This window comes from Rhinatrema bivittatum, chromosome 1 (assembly GCF_901001135.1).
Source record: "Rhinatrema bivittatum chromosome 1, aRhiBiv1.1, whole genome shotgun sequence".
Taxonomy (NCBI): domain Eukaryota; kingdom Metazoa; phylum Chordata; class Amphibia; order Gymnophiona; family Rhinatrematidae; genus Rhinatrema; species Rhinatrema bivittatum.
In genome coordinates, this window is record NC_042615.1 from 286712431 (window position 1) to 286733554 (window position 21124).

The following is a 21124-nucleotide window of genomic DNA, read 5'->3' on the forward strand; positions in this document are numbered from 1 at the left end:
GTGTCAGATTTTGATCCATGTGGGGCTTCTGAAATAGCTCTCTGTCCATCCCACTAGATTTCTGCTTCTGCCAATTATCCTTCCTTGTTTGCTGGTCTAATTCTTTAAAGAGTTTCCTATCTTGTTTTTGCTAATTCTTTTGCTTCTTTCCCCTTGTGCTGGTGGATTTTCAGTCATTTCCTCCATTCACTGGAATGAGTGGCCCAGCTTAAGGACAGACTGATAATGTTTTCTCATGTTCATACTTCACCACTATTTGAGCATTTGGGTCCATTGATGCCGTTAAGCATGCCTGAAGTCCTATTATGGTAGATGTGTGTATGTAATCTATTTCTATAAAACCCATTCTTCTATGAGTGTGTTAGGGATTCGCCTGATATGCAGCCTTCTGTGCCCTGTGTCGACCTGCAGTGATGCCTCCTCACCAGCAGAGGTTTCCTGTGAGCTCCATTCAGAGCTATCTAAGCCATCTCCTCCCTAGCCTTCTGACAGCCTGTGATGCAGCCTCCTCTTCTTAGCAGGGGACCACAGTGAGCTTCATCTCCAGCATTGTCAAACTGATCCTGACTGCTTGCACCACACTCAAGCTCCAGCCCTATGTAACCCAGCCTTGCCCATTCAACTTTGCCTCTTCACGGAGTCACTCTTGGCTCTCTGACCTGGCCGTTATTTCCTTATACCTTGCCCTGTGGCCTACCCCTAGGCCTTGCCTTGCCTTGTGGTTTATTCAGGCTTCTCTCTATATTTAGGGGCCTACGGGCCTGTAACCTAGTGGCCTTTAGGCTTCCAGGCTTGTTGCCTTCAGGCTTCTATGTTCTTGATTCTGTGTTGTCTTGCCTAGTCGTTATCCGGTCCTGTCCTTTCTGCTGTGTCCAGACCTGTCTTTGCTTGGTCTTGTCTTGCCCTGCCCAATCCAGCCTTGTCATTGCCTGCCTTGCCCTGCCCTGCCCCAGTTCATGCCCTGTATCTTTGCCCTGTTTCTGTCTGTACTAGTCCTTGTTCTATGTGCAGCTCCAGCATCCAGGCTAACCCTCCTCCAGCCTTTGTCTCTGTCCACAGTGTCAGCCTTGCCTCGTCCAGTCTTGCTCCAGTCTCTCCAGCTTTGCTCCAGACTGTCTGGACTTACCATGATGTACTGCCACCGAAAGACCTATTGACCCCCAGAACCCAAGGGCTCAACCTGCAGGGGAAGAGTGCTGGCTAGGTGGAAGACCTGCCCTTGTGGAGCCCAGTGTCCTGTCTTGCAGTCCTGCATTGCTCTTGGGGTGGTTTACCCAGATCCCAGTGACCGTGATAGAGGGCTGTGTGTGTGATTCCTTTTTGCCTTGGAGCTTGAACTGCTCCCCTTCTGGAAGAATGCTGATTTGGGATTTGTGGCTAGTTTTTCCTTACTCTGCAGTATTCAAAAGTGGCCCCTTACCTAAACAGGGAGTTACCCGGGGAAAGGGGGCTCACAGTTGCTTGAGTGTAGGGGCATACTTTTAGCTGCATAGAAAACCAATATTCAAAGTGTACACAAGCACTTTGGTATTAACAGTTGATTGGGTTAGTGCAAGCTGAAAAGTGTTACACTTACATTGCCAGTTAAGCTCCCTATTAGAAATGTACCTCATAATGTCCACAGAATAACTAGTATCACATATATGGATTTGTGTGTTTCTATATCACAGAAGAGGAATTTCTTTTGCATTCTGTAGTAATCTCTCTTATTTTTTTCTCTCAGTGCCGATATTTTGGAGTACACAATTGCTTTGAACCTGACGAAGTACCTCAGAAATGAAATGGATTATTTGCCTTGGCAAAGGGTTACCTCAGTCTTATCGTACCTCACAGACATGCTGGAGAATGATAATGACCTTTATCCCAAATTTCAGGTGCACAAAGTTAAACATCAGTAGGAAGATACTTAGTCCAGGTTGGAGAGGAATGCATTGTGTGCTTTTAAAGGCCAAGCAGATGAGAGACAGCAGACCTATAAAGGATTTACTCCTTGTTTCTAAATCCCATTATTCTGAAACTGTAAAAAATTGTTATCTTTCATGGTAGTCATGTACAGATCACAGGAGACTGAGCAAGTTGGGCCACATTTTATTATGCTTGCATAGGAATTTCCACTGTAATGAAATTTGGTCTTTTCAAGCGTGAGGGTACAAAGTGTGACATTCTTTGAGCCCGGTTGAATTCATTTTTTAATTAATAAAATTGTATCAAAGTGCAGTGTGCTCGCTCAGAACTGATCACTGTCCCCAATTAGTGACATTATGCTATCTCTTCACTAATTTTCCTACACACCAAACAAACGCTGATGTCAACAGCTTTGCATCATCAAGATAACATAAGTTAGGTTTTTAGTATATATATATATTTTTTCTTTTCTTGTCTATTATTTCTGTGATGCAAAGCATGCGTGTGAGTTACCATGCACAAATAATTACCTGCTTAGAACAGGTGTGACTTTGCGCGTGAACACTTCTGTGTGTACCTGGCCAATTATGGAAGGCTTTTTAAGGTGAATTTACGTGCATAAGTTAGCTTTGAAAATCCTTGCTTAAGTCTGTGTATATGTTTTGGGGAATTATAAAATTATCCTTCCTATGATAAGACCTTCATTTCTCTGCCAAAAAGAAAATACAAAATCATAAGAAATTTCTGAAGGAATATTCATGTGAAGCTAAGGGGTAGATTTTAAAAGAAGCGTGCGGGCGTACATGTGCGTGCACTACCCAGCACGCGCACATGTACGCCCGATTTTATAACATGCGCGCGCAGGTGCGCACATGTTATAAAATCAGGGGTTGGTGCGTGCAAGGGAGTGAATAATTGTGCACCCTGTGCGTGCTGACGCCCGCGGCCTTCACCCGTTCCCTCTAAGGCCGCTCCAATTTTGGAGCGGCCTCTGAGGGAATTCCTAACGCCCTATCCTAACCCCCCCCCCCCCCCCTCCGACTTTTGTTTTAACTTCTGCGCCTGCCCGGCACAGCAGCAAATGGCCGCTCTGCTGGGAGCCTCTGACCCCGCCCTGGACCTTCCCGCCCCCTTCCTGCCCCTTTTTCAAAGCCCTGGGACTTAGAAGCGTCCTGGGGCTTTACGCGTATCACCGGGCCTTTATAAAATAGGCCGAGCACGCGTAACCCCCCCCTACATGCGTAAATCTGGCCCTAGATTTTTTTACCTAAAAATGAAAACAAAAAACAGCAACTTTGTAGTGAACAAAATATTGGCATTATAAGGTTATGTAAAATGAAAAATCATGATTGAACGAAGGCAAAAACGTCAATGTAACACAATAACTTATCACCTCTATGCATTTAAATTTATTGGAATCCAACTTGAGACCAACTTTAGGAAAATCAGAATATCAAATATTCATTAATAAATAAAGACTCACCAGTTTCAGCCAGCATGAATTACCATAAATGCTTTCATCTGGCATTTTAAAATACTTTTGACCTATAAGCAGATATGCATATTTTCTGTCAATATCAGTTTTTCTTTTTTTTTTTCAGTTACTGATTGGATTGAAAAGCCCATATTACAGGTCAATAAAAAAATTGAAAGAGAAAATTGTTTAAAATGTTTATCTGTAATTAATATGCCTAAGCGTATCGCTAGGTAATTTAAAACAGCTGTTTGAATAAAAGTTACAGGGCTTGATTCATTGGTTTAGGGCCATCAGTAAACTTATTTTTATTTATTTTTTAGGCATTTTATATACTGATGTTCCAAATGAAGATCACAATGGTTTAAAATATCAGCATTCATATTCTTGGCCAACAATTGTGTGTTCACAATCACATTCTAGGTTAACACTACAATAGATATATGTTCTAGTTCATATTCATATATATATTCTTCGACATCCCAATAGTAAGGATCTAATCTAGATTATATTCATACATTTTTAGGATGACCCAACAGTAAATACAAATTCTAATTCTACTGACAATATGCTTTACATCATTCACCTTTTATTGCTTTCTCTACTAATGTTATCTCTGGTATTGACGTTGAAGTTATCAGCATGTTGGTATTTTACGTCAAATCATATGCTTTTCTAAAGAGCCACGTTTTCAGCTCTTGCTTGAAACTCTTTCTTTCTTTTATCTGGCATAGTGACTCTAGAAGAGAGTTTCACAACTTGGGGCCCATTATGGAAAATATTCAGTCTCTTATTTGCATTAGGTGTGTGTTCCAAGTAGAAAGAACCATTAGAAATCCTGTGCTGTGTAAAATTGGAGATAAATTTGTTGATATTGAAAATTAGAGTTAATACTTTATAATGAATTCTGGATTGTATAGGAAGCCAGTGCAGTGCTATCAGTGAGTGTGATGTGTTCAAATTTTCTCATCCCTAATAAGAGTCTAACAGAGGCATTCTGAAGTAACTCTAGCGGTTTTAGTTTACTTGATGGTAGACCTAGTAGTAGGGAGTTGCAGTAAAGTCCAATTTTGAGAATATTAGTGTTTGTAAAACAGTTCAGAAGTCCTGGATTGTTAGCAGTGGTTTCAGCTGCTGTAAAATTCTCAGCATGGCGTATCCGGTTTTGATTAATTTGCTTATATGTTTTTTTCATAGTGAAGTTCTCATTGATCTGAATTACTAGGTCTCATACTTGATCTGAGGGCATAATGTTAATAATTCCTAGTCTAGGGTTGACGGTTTGATTATTGTGTTATCTCTCCTTAATCACACAATTTCTGTAGTTTTAGGGTTTAGTGTTAGTTTCAGTTGAGAAAGTTTTTGTTGTACATCCTTTTGTATGTTGTCAAGGACGACACAGTTTTTTCAAGTATTTTGTCAAAAGGGATGTAGCATTATATGTCGTCTGCATATAGAAAGAATTTTATTCCAAGATTTGCTAGTAATGAGCATACAGGCAGTAAATAGATGTTGAATAGTGTGGCCGAGAGTGCTGAGCCTTGGGGATACCTGTATCAACTGACAAGTTGTCAGAAATTTTATTCTCCAGTTTGACTTGGAATGTCCTGTCTTCTAGGAAGGAAGTGAACCATTTGTTGACATTTCTGTCTATTCTAATTTCTTTTAGCTGGTGGCATAGCAGGGAATGGTCAACTGTATCAAATGTTGTTGTTAGATCAATTAGTACCAGGATATATGATTCATTGTTGTCAAAACCTTGAAGTACAGGGTCGGCTAGGGAGATGAGTAGGGTTTCTGTTGAGTGATTTTTTCTGAATCCAAACTGATTTGGGTATAATATATTGTTGTCTTGTAGGTGGTTCTCTAATTGTGATAACACTGCTTTTTCAAGGGCAGGTTGGATATTGGTCGGTAATTGTCCCAATCATCGAGTTTGCTGTTTTTATTTTTTTGCATTGGTTTAATCACTGCTTGTTTTGCTTTTTCAGGGACTAATCCCTCTGTTAGCGAGTGGTTTATTATGGTTTTGAATATCTGAGTTATTATATTTACTGTTTTTATGATGCTTGCAAGGATGGGTTGTAGTGGGTAGGAAGCAGGCTTATTTTTGTGATGATTTGGTTTATTTCAAATTTAGATACTGGTTCAAATGAGTTCCATTTCACTTGACCAGATTTTTCTTCAGGTTCTTCTGTTGGTAAACCTGTGGAGAATTGTGATTTTAGTTTATTTATTTTGTTTAATAGTGAGATAGCATATTCATTGCATGAGGTTTTTGAAAAGTCATAGTTATTTGAGATAGAACAATTTGGAATTAAATATAAAAAGAGTTTCTTAATTAACTTGAATCCCAAGCCATATACACATAAGGAGTAATTTTCATACTCTTTGTGGAGTTTTCCTTTGAACTCTACCTCATTCTATCCCAATGGTTGCTACTGGTAGACAATCCCATCCCACTTAAAATCCATGCCACAAAATAACTTTTATTTAAGAACATAAGAACATGCCATACTGGGTCAGACCAAGGGTCCAACAAGCCCAGCATCCTGTTTCCAACAGTGGCCAATCCAGGCCATAAGAACCTGGCAAGTACCAGCAGAGCAACTATTTATAAACAGTTGGTAGATAGTAAAGCATATCAGTTTTATCAGGTTCAAGATACCCAATTCCAGTAATCAGTTGGCCAGTAATCCAAAAATCCCATACTTCCCAACACCTTCCCCTCTTTAACAATCTTTGAATTACTCCTGCTCAATTCTCCTTTAGAAATGCATTGAGGACATTTTTGTTATGATCATAACATTTCAGCAAAGATAATAATCCTTCTCATGATTGGTAAGGTCCATTCCCCAATACTCAACCTATCATCTTCTATTCCATTCCCATCAAGTACTCCCATCAGGAACACTAGGCACACCTCACGCCTGATCCCAGGTTCTGTATCCCTGGCATCCTCAATACTATTATTAATCAGATATGGTCTTCCACCGACTATGGGGGGCCAACTTCTTCTCCAGCTTTTCCTTTGTCAGACCCAGACCGGGTCCCCAGGCTGATTCCCCATGAGAGAAAACACCTCTTGCATCTTGGACCTTTCCCCTTGAAAGGGAAAGCCCCTGTAGAGCCCTTTTCTAGCAGGAGGGGTCCCCAGGCTCCCCAGTTAAGTAGGCTGTGACATGGTGACAACTTCTTCCCACCAAAATTGAAACCACAATTTATAGTACTAAAGTACTCCCTTTAAAAGGATCTATCTTCTCTCACTCTTAGAGGAAGCCACTCTAGAAATCCCATTTGCCAAACAACATCTGGAAATTTCTCTCCAAGGATCTTAGGGAAATTAACCTACACCATGGAACTCTGTCCACTCTCACTGCCATCCGGTGGCCATTAAGCAAAATTGCAAGACTCCAATATTTTATCCAAAACATCCACATTTGAATAAACTTTTTACATTTCTAGGAAGATCAAGGATCAGGGATTATTGTATTTTGATTGCTATGATGCATTTGATTATTTATTGTATTTGTTGTAAAGTATTTGTTTTTTTTATTCAAGAAAGGAAATTACATTACATAACATAGAGGAGGGCACAGTTTTAACCATGTGTTGCTAACATTTTTCAAATTGCAGGAATATTTTCGTTATCAAGTTAAACCAATCTCCGATTCACTTGAATGGAAAGATGATGATGATCATCTGCAGAGGTTTGATCCTTTTTTCCATATTATATTTATATAAATGCACATATTTTATATTTCTAAAAAGACTATGTTATTATATAGAACACTAAGAAATATTTCTTTGGTTTGGATTTTAAAGCTTGCTTCGTGCCTCTGTTCTGGGACTTGCCTGTAAAATGGAAGACAAAGAGGCTCTGAGTAATGCAACTGCGTATTTCAATTCCTGGTTTAATGGAACAGATGGAAAAAGGTGAGGATTTGTTCCCGCTGAGGAATGTATTGTCTTAGAGAGCAAAACCACATTAATCAACTTTGGAAAATTTGTTGGGGAGCTGGATACGTAAAACATGCGCAAAAGCAATTTAGTGCATACGTTTAAGTGTACTAAAAAGGTATTCCTGGGGCAGAGCTAGGGAAGTCAGGAAAACTGTTTACAGACACATTTTCAGTTTTAGAAAGTAATGCATGCAAATGTATGCATACATACTTATACCTGCTGCCCAGCAGACATAAATGAGTGTGCATATGCTGCACTGAGTTCCGCACGCTAATTTTCAAAGTGGACTTATGCATGGGGGTCCACTTTGAACACCTGGATGAAGTCTGCATGTACTTTCTACATGCAGGCTTCAGCCTGAGGTAAGCTTTTATAAAATTACCCTCTTCATATGCTGCATTTGGTTCTTCCTAGTGTTCCTGTACCAGTAAATTTCAGGCTACTGGTATATCGCTATGCAATGAAACACTCTGGTGATGAGCAGTCCTGGAACTACATGTTTGAGAGGTACAAGACAACCCCTTTAGCTCAAGAAAAAGATAAGCTGATGTATGGATTGGCCTCTGTGAACAATATTACCCTTCTAGACAGGTGAGTAACCAATTGCATCATGTGATGGTAACTGAATTTAAAAAAAAACATGGGACAAGTACAGAAAATGTTTAATGATGGGAAAACAAGAATAAATCAGATGAAAATAAGGTATATATAATATTTGAACATTTAGAGAGTAATTTCCAAACCATTTACATGCCTAAACCTTGGTTTATGTGTGTAAACTTATTTTTTAAAATTCCTGGGGTTAAGTTGTGTGGGGAAAAGTACGTGTGTAACTAAAGCATGCGCATATGTTTCTCCATACTCATGGTAGGTGTTCCAGGGGGGTGGAGCTGGGGTGAGGAAAGCATTTACATTAGGGATGTGAATCGGATCCGATATTGGATCCGATTCACATCCGATATCGGATCCGATTCACATCTATAGAGATGTGAATCGGAACCAGAATCGGATCCGATATCGGATCCGATTCACATCCCTAATTTACATGCATACTTTCACTTCTTTTTTTTTAAATATGTGCATGCATGTACACACAGGAAGCTACATCTACTACGGAATAGGTGTACATTCCAGTGCATATGTGTGCCCATGTACTGGGACACCCGGAAAATTGTCAAAGTGGATTTATGCGCACAAGTCCACTTTGGAAATTGAGGCTAAAATCTGCCAGTACTTTCTACCTAGGGACAGTAACTGCCAAAAAGGCGCACAGGCACACACATACACGTATGCATCGGTGCGAACCCAGAGACGTGGCAATTTTATAGCACACGTGCCTATGATATAAAATAGCCGGGATGCGCATATGTGTGCATCCAGTTTTGTAAGTGGGTGTGCACAGCTGCGTAAAATCGGGCATGAGCCACACAAGTGGGGCAATTTTTATATCAGCAGCATATCCACGCCATGACCGGTTTTACCAGTTCAGCCACCAGTTTGCCCAGTCTAGAGGTAGGTCCTCCAAAGCCCCTGGAGCTTTAGCTTTCACTCTCCCCAGTTAACCCCAGACCCCTTAAACCCCTCAGGGATGCCTGTTTTGGGTTGTTTTTTTTTTTTTTACTTAACTTCCTCCAAAGCAGAAGTAAAGTTATGGGGCACTGGAGCCGGGTGCGCACCCAGGCAGATGGGAACTTGTGCGCACATCTCTTTGCCAAGCCCCGCAACACCCCATGCCTTTTTTCTCTGATGCAAGATGTGCGTGCATCCCCGCATTTTATAAAATTGGATGGATGCACGCAGGTGCTATTATGCATGCACATCTCCCGATTTTTTTCGCATGTGCCCAGCTTTTAAAATTCACCTCTAAGACTTTAGCCCTCACGGGCCATTTTGAAACCTCTCTTCCCTGAGAAAAGGGACAGACTATGCAAGTCAATCTGTGTTTAGTCATTTATCACTGGATGGAGAAGTCTCAAGTATATTGTGGTGGCGATGTGCCCAAGAGGGGGTTGGGAAAGGAAGGACAGTTACTGCAGCAAGGGTGACCCCTGCAGGTGTCTTAAAAGCACTGAAGGGTACAGTACGAAAGGAGACTTCGTTTTCCGTTGTCAGTCAGCAAAGAGACCTGGTTTGCTTGGGCAATTCTTGGAGATAGGTAGGAGAAACTGTGAGGGAAAGGCAATAAACCCCCGTTCCTTTTTCACACAAGAATAAAGACACCGATGAATGGAACCCAGGGTGGGCAGTTAAGGTGAGAAAATCATCTAAAGGCAAATTAAATGTAGCAGCAAAGGCCTTGTCATTTTGCAGCAGTTGGTGCAGGTATAGTGGGGACCGTCCATGACTCTAAAGGAAAAGATGGGGTAGGGATATAGATCAGAAATTAAAGGGGAGGCCCTTGGTGTGTCCCTGTCGAATAAGCAAAACTCAACAGAACAAACATGACCTGGAGATAACAATATTTTCTGGTCACTAGGACAAGCCTGTTCACTTTCAGCTTGTCTGTCCTTTACTAGCCAGTCCCAACTCCTAGAAACAGATGTAAGGGACTTAAGATGATGTGTGTATTATTTCTTTTTCCACAGGTATCTGAGCTACATTTATAACACTACTCTGATCAAAAGTCAGGATGCATTCACTGTCTTACAATACATCTCTTACAACAAATACGGAAAAACTATGGCATGGGATTGGGTACGACTCAATTGGGAATACTTAGTAAACAGGTATGTCAATTTAAATGTTTTATATCTTTATTTTTACTGTGAATCTTTGGGTCATTTCTCTGTCTCTTCCTTAAGTTATTTTATTACTTCATAGAATGCTGAGTGATGCTTCCTCGTGTGTGCACTGACCATATAATCACTTTAGTTGCTTGTTAGGGTGAAACTACAGCCTTAACCTTGATAACGTTTTTGACCTGCTTCTCTCCAGGTCAAAGAGTAATGCCCTGTTCGGGTACTGAAGCAGACAGCTATACTGTAGACACTTGGGCATAAAACGGGTGAGGCTGTTTCCACATGGAGCCGTTAGATGTTCTTTGAGTGTCAGTTTGCTGATAGAATCTCAGCCCACATGTGTTATTTGCATAATAAACATGAAAGGGTCCATATTCAAAGGCATTTAGCTGGACAACTTGTGAGTTATCTGGCTAATTGCCAACTTTTGAATATTTGGAGCACATATCTGGCTACATTTTCGCTGGATTATCTCAATTCCTGGCTAAAATTTAGCCGGATAAAAATGAGGCATTTCAGAGTTGTTCCAGGGCAGAGGAAAGTTATCTGGCTAATTTTGCCAATTTTCAGCTGTATCTGGTGAAGTTAGCTGGATAACTTTAGGACTCCTTCAAAGCAGGCCAAACATTATCTGGCCAGGCATGGCCAGATAACTTGGTAATTAATCAGCTATATTCATAGGAATTTAGCTGGTTAAGTTGCTATAGTGTAAATAAAAAAAAAGTATAGTATGGGCCCAATTTATAGAATTTCCTACTCACCAATCTCTTCCTAATAAACACTTGCAAATCTTGGGGTTTGGTTGCAGCCTCCCCTCTTCCCTGCCCCTGCTCCCTCCCCAGTTGGCAAACATTATATTTCAAAGCCTCCTTCTTCTCCCCCTCACTCTCTCCACCCCAGCCCTAACTCTCTCTCCCACCCACTAGGAACCTGTAGAAACCCCTTTCTGCTGCTGGGATCGCAGTACACTATGACTGCTCCAGGTGTTATCCACTGTTGCTCTGACAGCCACGCTGGAAGAGTAAAGCTACCTGTATTGCTGTCTGAATACTACTCTAAGAGCAACACTGGTAGCGCTTGCTTCGAGCATTGCTATCAGAGCGTGGTTATAGTGTAATGCGATCCCAAAAAAGATTTGCCAATTAGGGCTGGGAATTCACTCTAATAATTCCAATCTACTTTTTCTTTCATTTACATCTTTATTCCCTCTGTCTCACACTCATTCAATCAGATCTCATATACTCGCATTTCTATTTTACAAACCTGTGTGCAATTTTAGGGATGTGAATCGTTTTTTGACGATTTAAAATATTGTCCGATATATTTTAAATCGTCAAAAATCGTTAGAGGCGATATACAATAGGAATTCCCCCGATTTATCGTCAAAAATCGTAAATCGGGGGAAGGGTGCTACCTTTGCCCTGTCATATGACAGGGCAAAGGTAGCGCCGGCGCCATTTTGGTTCCTGTCCCCTGACGTCACGAGCGCAGGAGATCACTCCCGGACCCCCACTGGACCCCCAGGGACTTTTGGCCAGCTTGGGGGGGGCCTCCTGACCCCACATGACTTGCCAAAAGTCCAGCGGGGGTCCTGTAGCGACCTCCTGCACTCGAATCGTATTGCCGTATTGCAAAATGGCGCCGGCCATAGGGCCATATGGCCGGCGCCATTTTGCAATACGGCAATATGGCCATACGGCCGGCGCCATTTTGTATTGCAAAATGGCGCCGGCCATATGGCCATATTGCCGTATTGCAGAATGGCGCCGGCCGTATGGCTGGCGCCATTTTGCAATACGGCGACGATCCGATTCCCTCCCCCCCCAGCCAAAATCGATCGTTAAGACGATCGATCACACGATTCACATCTCTAGTGTGCATACAAATTCATATTATCATACCAACATCTCTAATACTGATAAATACTAGAGAATCTATGAGCCATCTATCACCTTATTTCTTCTATTGTTCTCTTGCTTCCTCCTTCCTCAGCATGAGGATATCATTCTGTAGATGAGAGAAGGGAAAAATCAGTTATTATAGAAGAACATTAAATCTTCCTGAAGCATTAGCCTACAATGACTATATCAAATCCTATAATGCAATTGGATGAAACAGAAAATGGCATTTGATAGCAGTGGGGGCAATATTCAAAGGCATTTAGCCTAACTCACAGCTTATACTGCTAAATACCAACTTTTGAATATTTGGCCTACATATCCGGCTAAGATTTAGCTGGATAAGTAGGGACATTCTGGGGCAGGGTAAAATTATATGGCGAACTAATGGTTTTGTGCCTTTTAGTAAATAGACTGTAAAATATCATGGCTACAAAAAAGTAAAAAAAAAAAAAAAAAGTTCTTATGACTGCAAAAAGAACAGCACCACAATGCACAATTATAGTTCTCGCCATAAGAGTAATGTAGCATGCACAGAAACTGATCCGTACAGAAAATGGCGCCGGCAGGAGATCGACTGCAGGAGGTCGTTCAGCGGCGGTCCGGAACCCCCGCTGAACGACCTCCTGCAGTCGATCTCCTGCCGGCACCATTTTCCGTACAGAAAACGATTCGCGGCAGGAGATCGTTTTCCGGACCCCCGCTGGACCCCCAGGGACTTTTGGCCAGCTTGGGGGGGCCTCCTGACCCCCACAAGACTTGCCAAAAGTCCAGCGGGGGTCCGGAACGACCTCCTGCAGTCGAATCGTGTTGGTCTATGGCCGCCGCCATTTTGCGCCGCCATTTTGAAAAATGGCGCCGGCTGAAGACAACTCGATTCAATTGCAGGAGGCCGTTCCGGACCGCTGCCGTTCCGGACCGCCGCTGGACCCCCAGGTAATTTAAGGCATTTGGGGGGGGGGGTTCGGGAGGGTGGGGGATTTAATTTAAAGGGTCGGGGGTGGGTTTTAGGGGGTTTTAGGGTGCCGGCTCATGATTTTCACGATTTTCACGATACTTTAAACACCCAAACAGCAACAATACAATTCCCTCCCCCTCCCAGCCGAAATCGATCGTTAAGACAATCGAGGACACGATTCACATCTCTACTAGCTGATACTCATTAAAACTTAGAGGGAGGAAGATTCCATTGATAACCCATGTCAACATGAACGTATGTCACAGTAGTAACCCTGAAGAAGCGTGAAAAATCATGTGGTGTAAGTGCTACAGGCTCTGTCATGATCAGTCAGACAATGGAGAAAACCATAGGATGACTGTGTTTTATAGCCCAGGTGCTGAACACAAAAGTGACAGAAATTAACCAGTGATTGCTGTCTTGAAAAATTCGTATACAGGCAACATAGCTTATTGGTTATCAGGTTATAATAATTGGAAGGAAGGGCTATCTATATTAGACATGCAGTTGGTAGGATATCATATGAATCCTAAATGGTTTAATTAAGTATGGTCATGAATGACTATCCATCTCCCTGTTCCTCTACCTTTATTGTGCTAGACTGTGCTATGTGTAGATCTGTCAGTACATGCTACCCTAGGATGGATTTGGTGGAGTGTGGAGCTTCATAGTTACAGAATATTGAAATGTGATGTTTGAAAAGAGCACGGTGCTCCTTGATTTGTAGTGCTAGTCACAAAAGAGTGAAATCAAGGCAAAATAAACAAAGGTGTTTTAAATAGTTTCATCCCTCCCCCACCCCCCCCTGTTTTACATACATCTGTATGACATTCTTCTTCATTTCATTCTACATGACACCTGGCACATGCAGATCCCCAGCGCTTTTTTAATTTTATTCACCAGACTTATCAAATATCTTTTTGTGTTAAATTGTCTGAGTCTCAAATATGTGTAAATCAAATCCTTAGGGGCGGATTTTAAAAGGGTTACGCGTGTAATCCTTTTAAACCTCTCCTGCACATGCTGAGCCTATTTTGCATAGGCCCGGCGATGCGCGCAAGCCCCGGGATGCGCGTATGTCCCGGGGCTTGAAAAAAGGGGCGGGGAGTGGGCAGGGCAGGGCGCTCCGGGGCGGGGGCAGGACCGAGGCGTCCGGCACAGTGGCCGTGCCAGGGGATTGCGCGCTGGCACTTGGCCAGCGTGCGCAACCTAATCCTGCCCGGAGGCAGGCATAAATAAAAAAAAAATAAAGGTGGGGGGATTTACGTAGGACTGGGGGGGAGGGTTAGATAGGGGAAGGGAGGGGAAGGTGGGGAGGGCGGAAGGAAAGTTCCCTCCGAAGCCGCTCTGATTTCGGAGCGGCTTTGGAGGGAACAGGGAAAGCCATCGGGGCTCCCCTAGGGCTCAGCGCGTGCAAGGTGCACAAGTGTGCACCCCATTGCACGCGCCGACCCTGGATTTTATAACATGCACGCAGCTGTGCGCGCATGTTATAAAATCGAGCGTAGATTCGAAAATCTGGCCCTTAAAGTTTTTCATGACTGAAAATGACATATCAGTTATGATAATATTGACACAGATAGCTATGCCATACTGATAACAGCGATCAAGAATACTGACACTGGGCTACCAGAGGAAGTTTTGAGTGCAATGTATATGTCAGAGCAGGAGGGAAACTAACCATAATTCAGGCAGTAGTAAATGTTTCATTAAAGCTTTACTAACAATCTGAGAAAATGTTATAATACTGAGTACATTGTATTCATGGGACTGCAAGCATACTTTCAAAGGAAAACCTCATGGTGGCCTCAAATATACCCACCGAAAGTACACACAAAATGAAAGCTTAGTGCATATGTTCCCTCCCCCAGCATGGATACATATACCCACAGTAGGGGGATGCACAAACACTGAGCAAATTGTCCTCCCGTGGCTATAAGAACATAAGAACATAAGAAAATGCCATAATGGGTCAGACCAAGGGTCCATCAAGCCCAGCATCCTGTTTCCAACAGTGGCCAATCCAGGCCATAAGAACCTGGCAAGTACCCAAAAACTAAGTCTATTCCATGTAACCATTGCTAATGGCAGTGGCTATTCTCTAAGTGAACTTAATAGCAGGTAATGGACTTCTCCTCCAAGAACTTATCCAATCCTTTTTTAAACACAGCTATACTAACTGCACTAACCACATTCTCTGGCAACAAATTCCAGAGTTTAATTGTGCGTTGAGTAAAAAAGAACTTTCTCCGATTCGTTTTAAATGTGCCCAATGCTAACTTCATGGAGTGCTCCCTAGTCTTTCTATTATCCGAAAGAGTAAATAACCGATTCACATCTACCCGTTCTAGACCTCTCATGATTTTAAACACCTCTATCATATCCCCCCTCAGTCGTCTCTTCTCCAAGCTGAAAAGTCCTAACCTCTTTAGTCTTTCCTCATTGGGGAGTTGTTCCATTCCCCTTATCATTTTGGTAGCCCTTCTCTGTACCTGTAGGCATGTGATGGCGCTATGTGTATAATTTTGCCACCCACAGAGAGAATCGTTTTCAAAGTGACTATTTCAGTGAGTAAAATACTGTCTTTACCCGTGGAAATGACTTGCAAAATGTACCTCCCTATTGCTTTCATGTTCATCCCTGCCCTTTTTTCTCTTCCTGCTTCCTTTTTTTTAATCACTTTTTTTTCTGTATTTTTCTTGCCTCTCTGAAGTGCTTTTTATGCCAGGTTTGGAAATCCATGGAGCACATTTAAGAAGGCTTTCTCCATGGGTCCAGCTCATCTTTAGAGGAGGGTTACCCTGGCTTTCTGGAAGGCACAGTTTTTTCTGGCATAACTAATATTTCTAAATCTGCTCCAAGGAAGGGGTGGGGGAGGAGTCTCCGAATGCTTTGGGTAAAACTCTGGGAATTGATCATCGTCATTTAAAAGCACTTGGATTAAAATGTTCTTTACTGCGCCTGGGTTATGGGCTGTGTGTTTCATTGCAGATACACAATCAATGACAGAAACCTCGGCCGTCTAATACCAAGGATAACTGGAGCTTTCAACACCGAGCTCCAGCTTTGGCAGGTGAGGGTCTGCTGGTTTTCCTGGCAAGTGGAAGACTGACTGCTCGTAGGCATGCAGATCAGCAGGCCTGTCATTTGTATTCTCACTTGCTTTTTTTTTTTTCTTTAGATGGAAAATTTCTTTGAGAAGTATCCCGAGGCTGGGGCAGGAGCAGCATCGAGGAAGCAAGCTCTTGAAACAGTAAAAAGCAATATTGAGTGGTTAAAGCGAAACAAAGCAGAGATAAAAGAATGGCTGGATATGAGCAATGTTTCACCTTAAACTGAGAAATTCTATGGCAACGAGTCCTATTTTATTTTTACCCTCATTAGACATTCAGGGAGTACTTTTTTAAAAAAATGTTATATAGAAGATTGCACATACCAATCAGGTTATTTTTTTTTTAATTCTCTATTTTTTGTTTACAGGATTTGAACAGGTGCCTTCTATTCACCAATTTGATAATGATTCTCTTAGCCCATACAGCAACATTTATAAAAGAGAGCTCTCAGCACAATCAATCATTCATGCCATGCACAATTGATTGGTGGTCTCCCTGAATTGTTTTAATTATGTAGAGACAAAATATTTCTGACCTCTGTTCACTCCCTATTTAATGAGGTGCCTGGTTTTAAATCTTCTACAAGCCTAAGGTTTTGTTTCGGTCTGTGCTTTGCACTTAAAAGTACCAAAGACATGCCACCAGATAATGCTCTCTCCTGGCAGATTTTTTTTTCAGCCGCCTCTTCTAATATTACTGTGTACAGTATTTTCTTACACTGGAATTTCCAGCATGGAATACTTCATTTTGTTCCCAGTTATTTTGCATCTCTTGTCCAACCAAACCCACTTAGAAAGCACCTTGTGTTCTACTTATTTTGTTCCGCATAGCAAGTAAAACAATGGTCGGTCAATCTCCTCTCCTTCATTTCACCAGGCATCCGTGCTTTGTACTGTATTTTCAATTACAGCTACTTTGTTTCTTTGAAACAAATACTTAATTTGCACAGTTATTCACATTCTGTTCTTGAATTTATAGCCATTTCACTGAGGAAGTTACAACTCCATGTTAGGGGAGTGCAGGCCCAAAAATGTAATTTTGAGTCGTGTCATGTAGTTTGGGGAGGGGGGTCAATTTTCATTAATGGTTTCCTTTTTTTTTTTTTTTTTTCCTTTTTTTATGTTTCCGAAAGTGTGTGTGTGCTGTTTCTGCATAGTGCACACTCTTTCTGAATATCATGGTTCTTTTCTATCATTTTATTTTGAAAATGACATGAAACAGCATAAACAATGTCATTGACACTGTCTATGTCATTTCAAATGAATGCGCATCTCTGCTTCTTATGGTATTCAATAGTTTCGAAATGTTCAACTTTCTGAGCTCTGTACGTGGAAATGCAAACAAATGAGCAGTGCCTTGTGTTTTAAGGGGATAAATATGATATTTAGTGCAGGGTCATGATCAGAGGCCCTGGCCGCAAGGCTAGAAAAACCTAAACGTATCAATTCTAAAATTCCCAAACTCAGTCGCTTCTCTTGAAACTGTAGGATTAATCTGGCTGGATTTTAGAAGTTCAGACTGATGTGATAAGCACAGTACCTTAACACTCCAGAATGTAATGGTGCATGTGATAATGAGGACTTTTTTAAAACTGTTTCCCTCTATTGTATTGCACATTTATGGTCAAAAAGATAATGCATGAAAAATGCATTGTAGGTTTGAAAACACGTAATCTAGAAGGAAAAAAAATAAAATAAAAGCTTTGTATGATTCACTTTCTCGAGAGCTGATCCTCTGTTTTGCTATTGAGAATGGATGACCTGCTTCAAATTGAGTCTGGCCTCATGGGAACAGTGTTTTGGTTGGAGGAAGCAGAGATGTTTAGATTAGAGCTGAATTGGTATAACCTGCAAATAGATTAGCAAAATGGAAGCTGTTAATGTCTCAGTTTAGATAAATCTTAATCATTTGTGCTCTGACTTGAATCTCTACAATTGTGCTTTTTAAGTTCGCTTTGACACAGTTCACATTCAGATAGATATTTTCAGAATAAGGGTTTAAAATCCTAAACTTTCATTCCCATAGACAAAGAATGGGGGGAAAAGCCTTAAAAAAAAATCAGACCCTAAATCTTCAAGTACTAAAGATGCTCGGATTATTGATGGTCATCTAACCCAATAGGAATATATTTGAATTATTTGAAAAACAAATCAGAATCAAACGGTGTCAGAATTGACTGCAATTAAATAGGTTTGAGTCAAACTCTAACTGGGCTGGAGGAGGTTTGTGCATCCTGGATTTTTATGAGCACTAATTATGGTCAAGCCTCTTTGAAGACCATAATCCGCTAAGTGTTTAATAGACTTGATTAATCAACAGTTATCTTCCATTTTCTGCCTGTTTAAATAATTTGTGCAGCCAAGACCAATGTCCCCTCCCCCTGGCTCCTCACAGGCTCATATTATCAATAATAACAGTCATCAACCAGATTGGAATTTAAATAAGGCTGCAGCTTTATTCATAACATTCAACAACACAAGCATCAGAGCCAATTTATCAAGAACAATTATTAACACCCCCCCCCCCCAGGACCCATCTGCCACACCCCCAGCACAATGAGTCCTCGGCAGACCACCAGATCTGCAATATCCAGCGGCCTCCCACCGCTAACCGGGACCCCCACCACAGCCCCCAGCAAGGGGTCCCTGCCATGTGGCTGACCTCAGTCACATGACATAAGCCAGAGACAAGGAGACCCGCCACCTAGCGGTTCCTTGCTCTAAACCCCGCCCCCATATTGGTCATGGCTCTGGTACTCGCCGAAACCCCCCCAATCTGTGACAATAATTACCCCACAACAGTAATTTAGAGTGAGAGGGAGGGGATCGCCAGCTGCAAAGAGGAAAGAGGCAGAGAAGAAAGCACCACCCCCTTTTATTTCCCTACCCTGATGATGCTGCAACTCCTTTGGTGCACCAGGGCGAGCCAACCTGACCAGGGGATCTTCGAGGGTCGACCCCGGGCACCAATGAAATGAAATCGCCGGCCGCCCCGTATGGGAGAGGCGTGGGGAGGGGTCCAGAGGAAAGGCCAATGGCCCTGCCATGAATCCCCTCTCCCAACCCCCTCACCACGCCCGAGAGGAGGAGACAGCCTGGCACCCACATTATCGTGGGCCTCCTAGATTGCGCTCCTCTGGCCCTTCCAAAAGGTTTGGTAAACGAGGTCATTTATATCAAGACCTTCAGATACTAAGAGAGTAGATGAAATCGACTTCAGATTGTTTTTTGTTCCTTGGAAATATGTCTGTATTGGGGAAGGGAGGTCACTATGATTTTGACTGCCAGAAATGAAACTTTTTCAGATTTGGATATCTGGAATGTTTTTTTTTCCCTAAAATTTAAAATGTAACTGAATACTTGCTTAAACCCTTGCTATCTTGTTTACATGCTGCTCTTTTTAGGAATATCAATAGCTCTGTAGCAAAATTAAGTATATTTCTATTTATCTCTTCCTCTTCTCTCACTCTTTCCTATACTATTCCCTAATTTTTCTGTGGCAAAAGAAATCTCAACAATTCTGAAAAGCAGATGCTCTTACTGGGAACCATATTAAGCTGTACATTGACCAGCTGAACTGTTTTATTGGTATGATGAAGACATATTTGTAGGCTGAAGGTTCTGCTGTTCTGCCTGAAAGGTGGGAAATGTCAGACTATGTGTTTACATAACATTGTATTTTCAAGAGCAAACTCTCTTGGGTCAACATGCTCAGTTGTGTAAATTAGGCTGCCATGAAATTTTGATGTTCTTTATTAACCAACATATGTTCTGCACCTTATCCATGGAATTCAAGCTCCTGATCTTGGTTAGGTGTCTGACTAAAGTCCAAGCATATGTCATGTAAGAATGTAAATTTCTGGCACAGTGAACATAAATATTCTTTTAATAGCATCTAAGCCAGCATAGCTCTCTGCTTCAACGGCAGGGGAGAAAGTTTGACACTTCATACATATCCAGCATAGTTCTCTGCTTCAACAGCAAAGGAGCAAGACTGATACTTCACTTTCAATGCATAGCCAGCATGGCTCTCTGGCTTCAACGGCAGGGGGGAATGAAGAAAGGTGGATCTATATTCAGACATAGTCTGGATAAACAGATAAGCATGGGTGTAGCTTGCTTATTGCGGTGGTTAATACCCCTAAATAATTAAGCTATTTCACTTAGATGCAGTTCCAACACTGCTCTCTACATTAATGGCGGGGGTGGAAGGGAAATAGAATAAAAAAGGTTACTAAGAGCCAAGAGAAACAGATAAGTATGTGAGAGAAAAAAAAAGTGCAAAAAAAGTCTGCTGGGCAGACTGGATGGGCCGTTTGGTCTTCTTCTGCCGTCATTTCATTTCTATATATATGTCCCTGGAGACTGCATCTTATGAATTTGGCATGTAAGCACTCTATTTCCCTGTAATGGAGAAAAGCTTTTCCACAATTTTAAGCCCTAGGATGGAAGGCATAAACATTAAGGCACCCATTCAATGAAGTGTAATAACAATTTTGAGGCATCTAAAAATTAGTTAAGATGATTAAAAGTATCTCCCTATTCACTATGAGGCCAAAACTAAAAAGATCTAGGCACCCAACTAACAAGTTGATTCATCAAGACGCGTTAAAGCCCTAACACGCATTATATCATGCAGTATCCATGATATTTTGCATTTCCTCACCCAGATTCCCTTTCTTATTACAATGACCTTCTTTGCATGCATTTGCATTATTAATACATGCAAATTGCATGCAAAGAAGGTCATGCATAGTCATTCACAGTCTATTCAATAAACTTGAGGCTCTGGCCTCTGTTCCCACCCTGGGATGGGGGACTTCTTGATGGACTTGGGAGAATGGGGTGCTTTCACCGCACCTAAAGTGTTTTATTTTTTACATTTTTGGGGAGTCAGGGCTGCCTTGACCGACATCCCCAGGGTGAGATGGAGTGAGCACTGACCCCTGCTCAACTCTCCTGTTTGCTGTACCTTTTATTTTTGGGCAAGTGGCCCCTTAAGGCGATGACAGTCCCGTGAGGTTGGGGCTGCTATCGCCTTAAAGGGCTGCTCACCATGTTCTTTTGTACCACATT

The 21124-nt window shown here is 41.8% G+C and overlaps 1 protein-coding gene across 1 annotated transcript in view; it reads left to right on the plus strand.

The window, feature by feature from the left end:
• The window catches only part of ENPEP (glutamyl aminopeptidase), a 144739-nt gene extending 126976 nt beyond the window's left edge, over positions 1-17763 (plus strand). Inside the window, exons 14-20 of the mRNA XM_029596150.1 lie at positions 1724-1874; positions 7016-7089; positions 7205-7315; positions 7757-7933; positions 9928-10068; positions 15928-16009; positions 16118-17763. Of these exons, the coding sequence (XP_029452010.1) occupies positions 1724-1874; positions 7016-7089; positions 7205-7315; positions 7757-7933; positions 9928-10068; positions 15928-16009; positions 16118-16270 (889 nt within the window). The 3' untranslated portion in view covers positions 16271-17763. The remainder of the gene's footprint in view (positions 1-1723; positions 1875-7015; positions 7090-7204; positions 7316-7756; positions 7934-9927; positions 10069-15927; positions 16010-16117) is intronic.
• The last annotated feature ends 3361 nt before the right edge of the window (positions 17764-21124 follow it).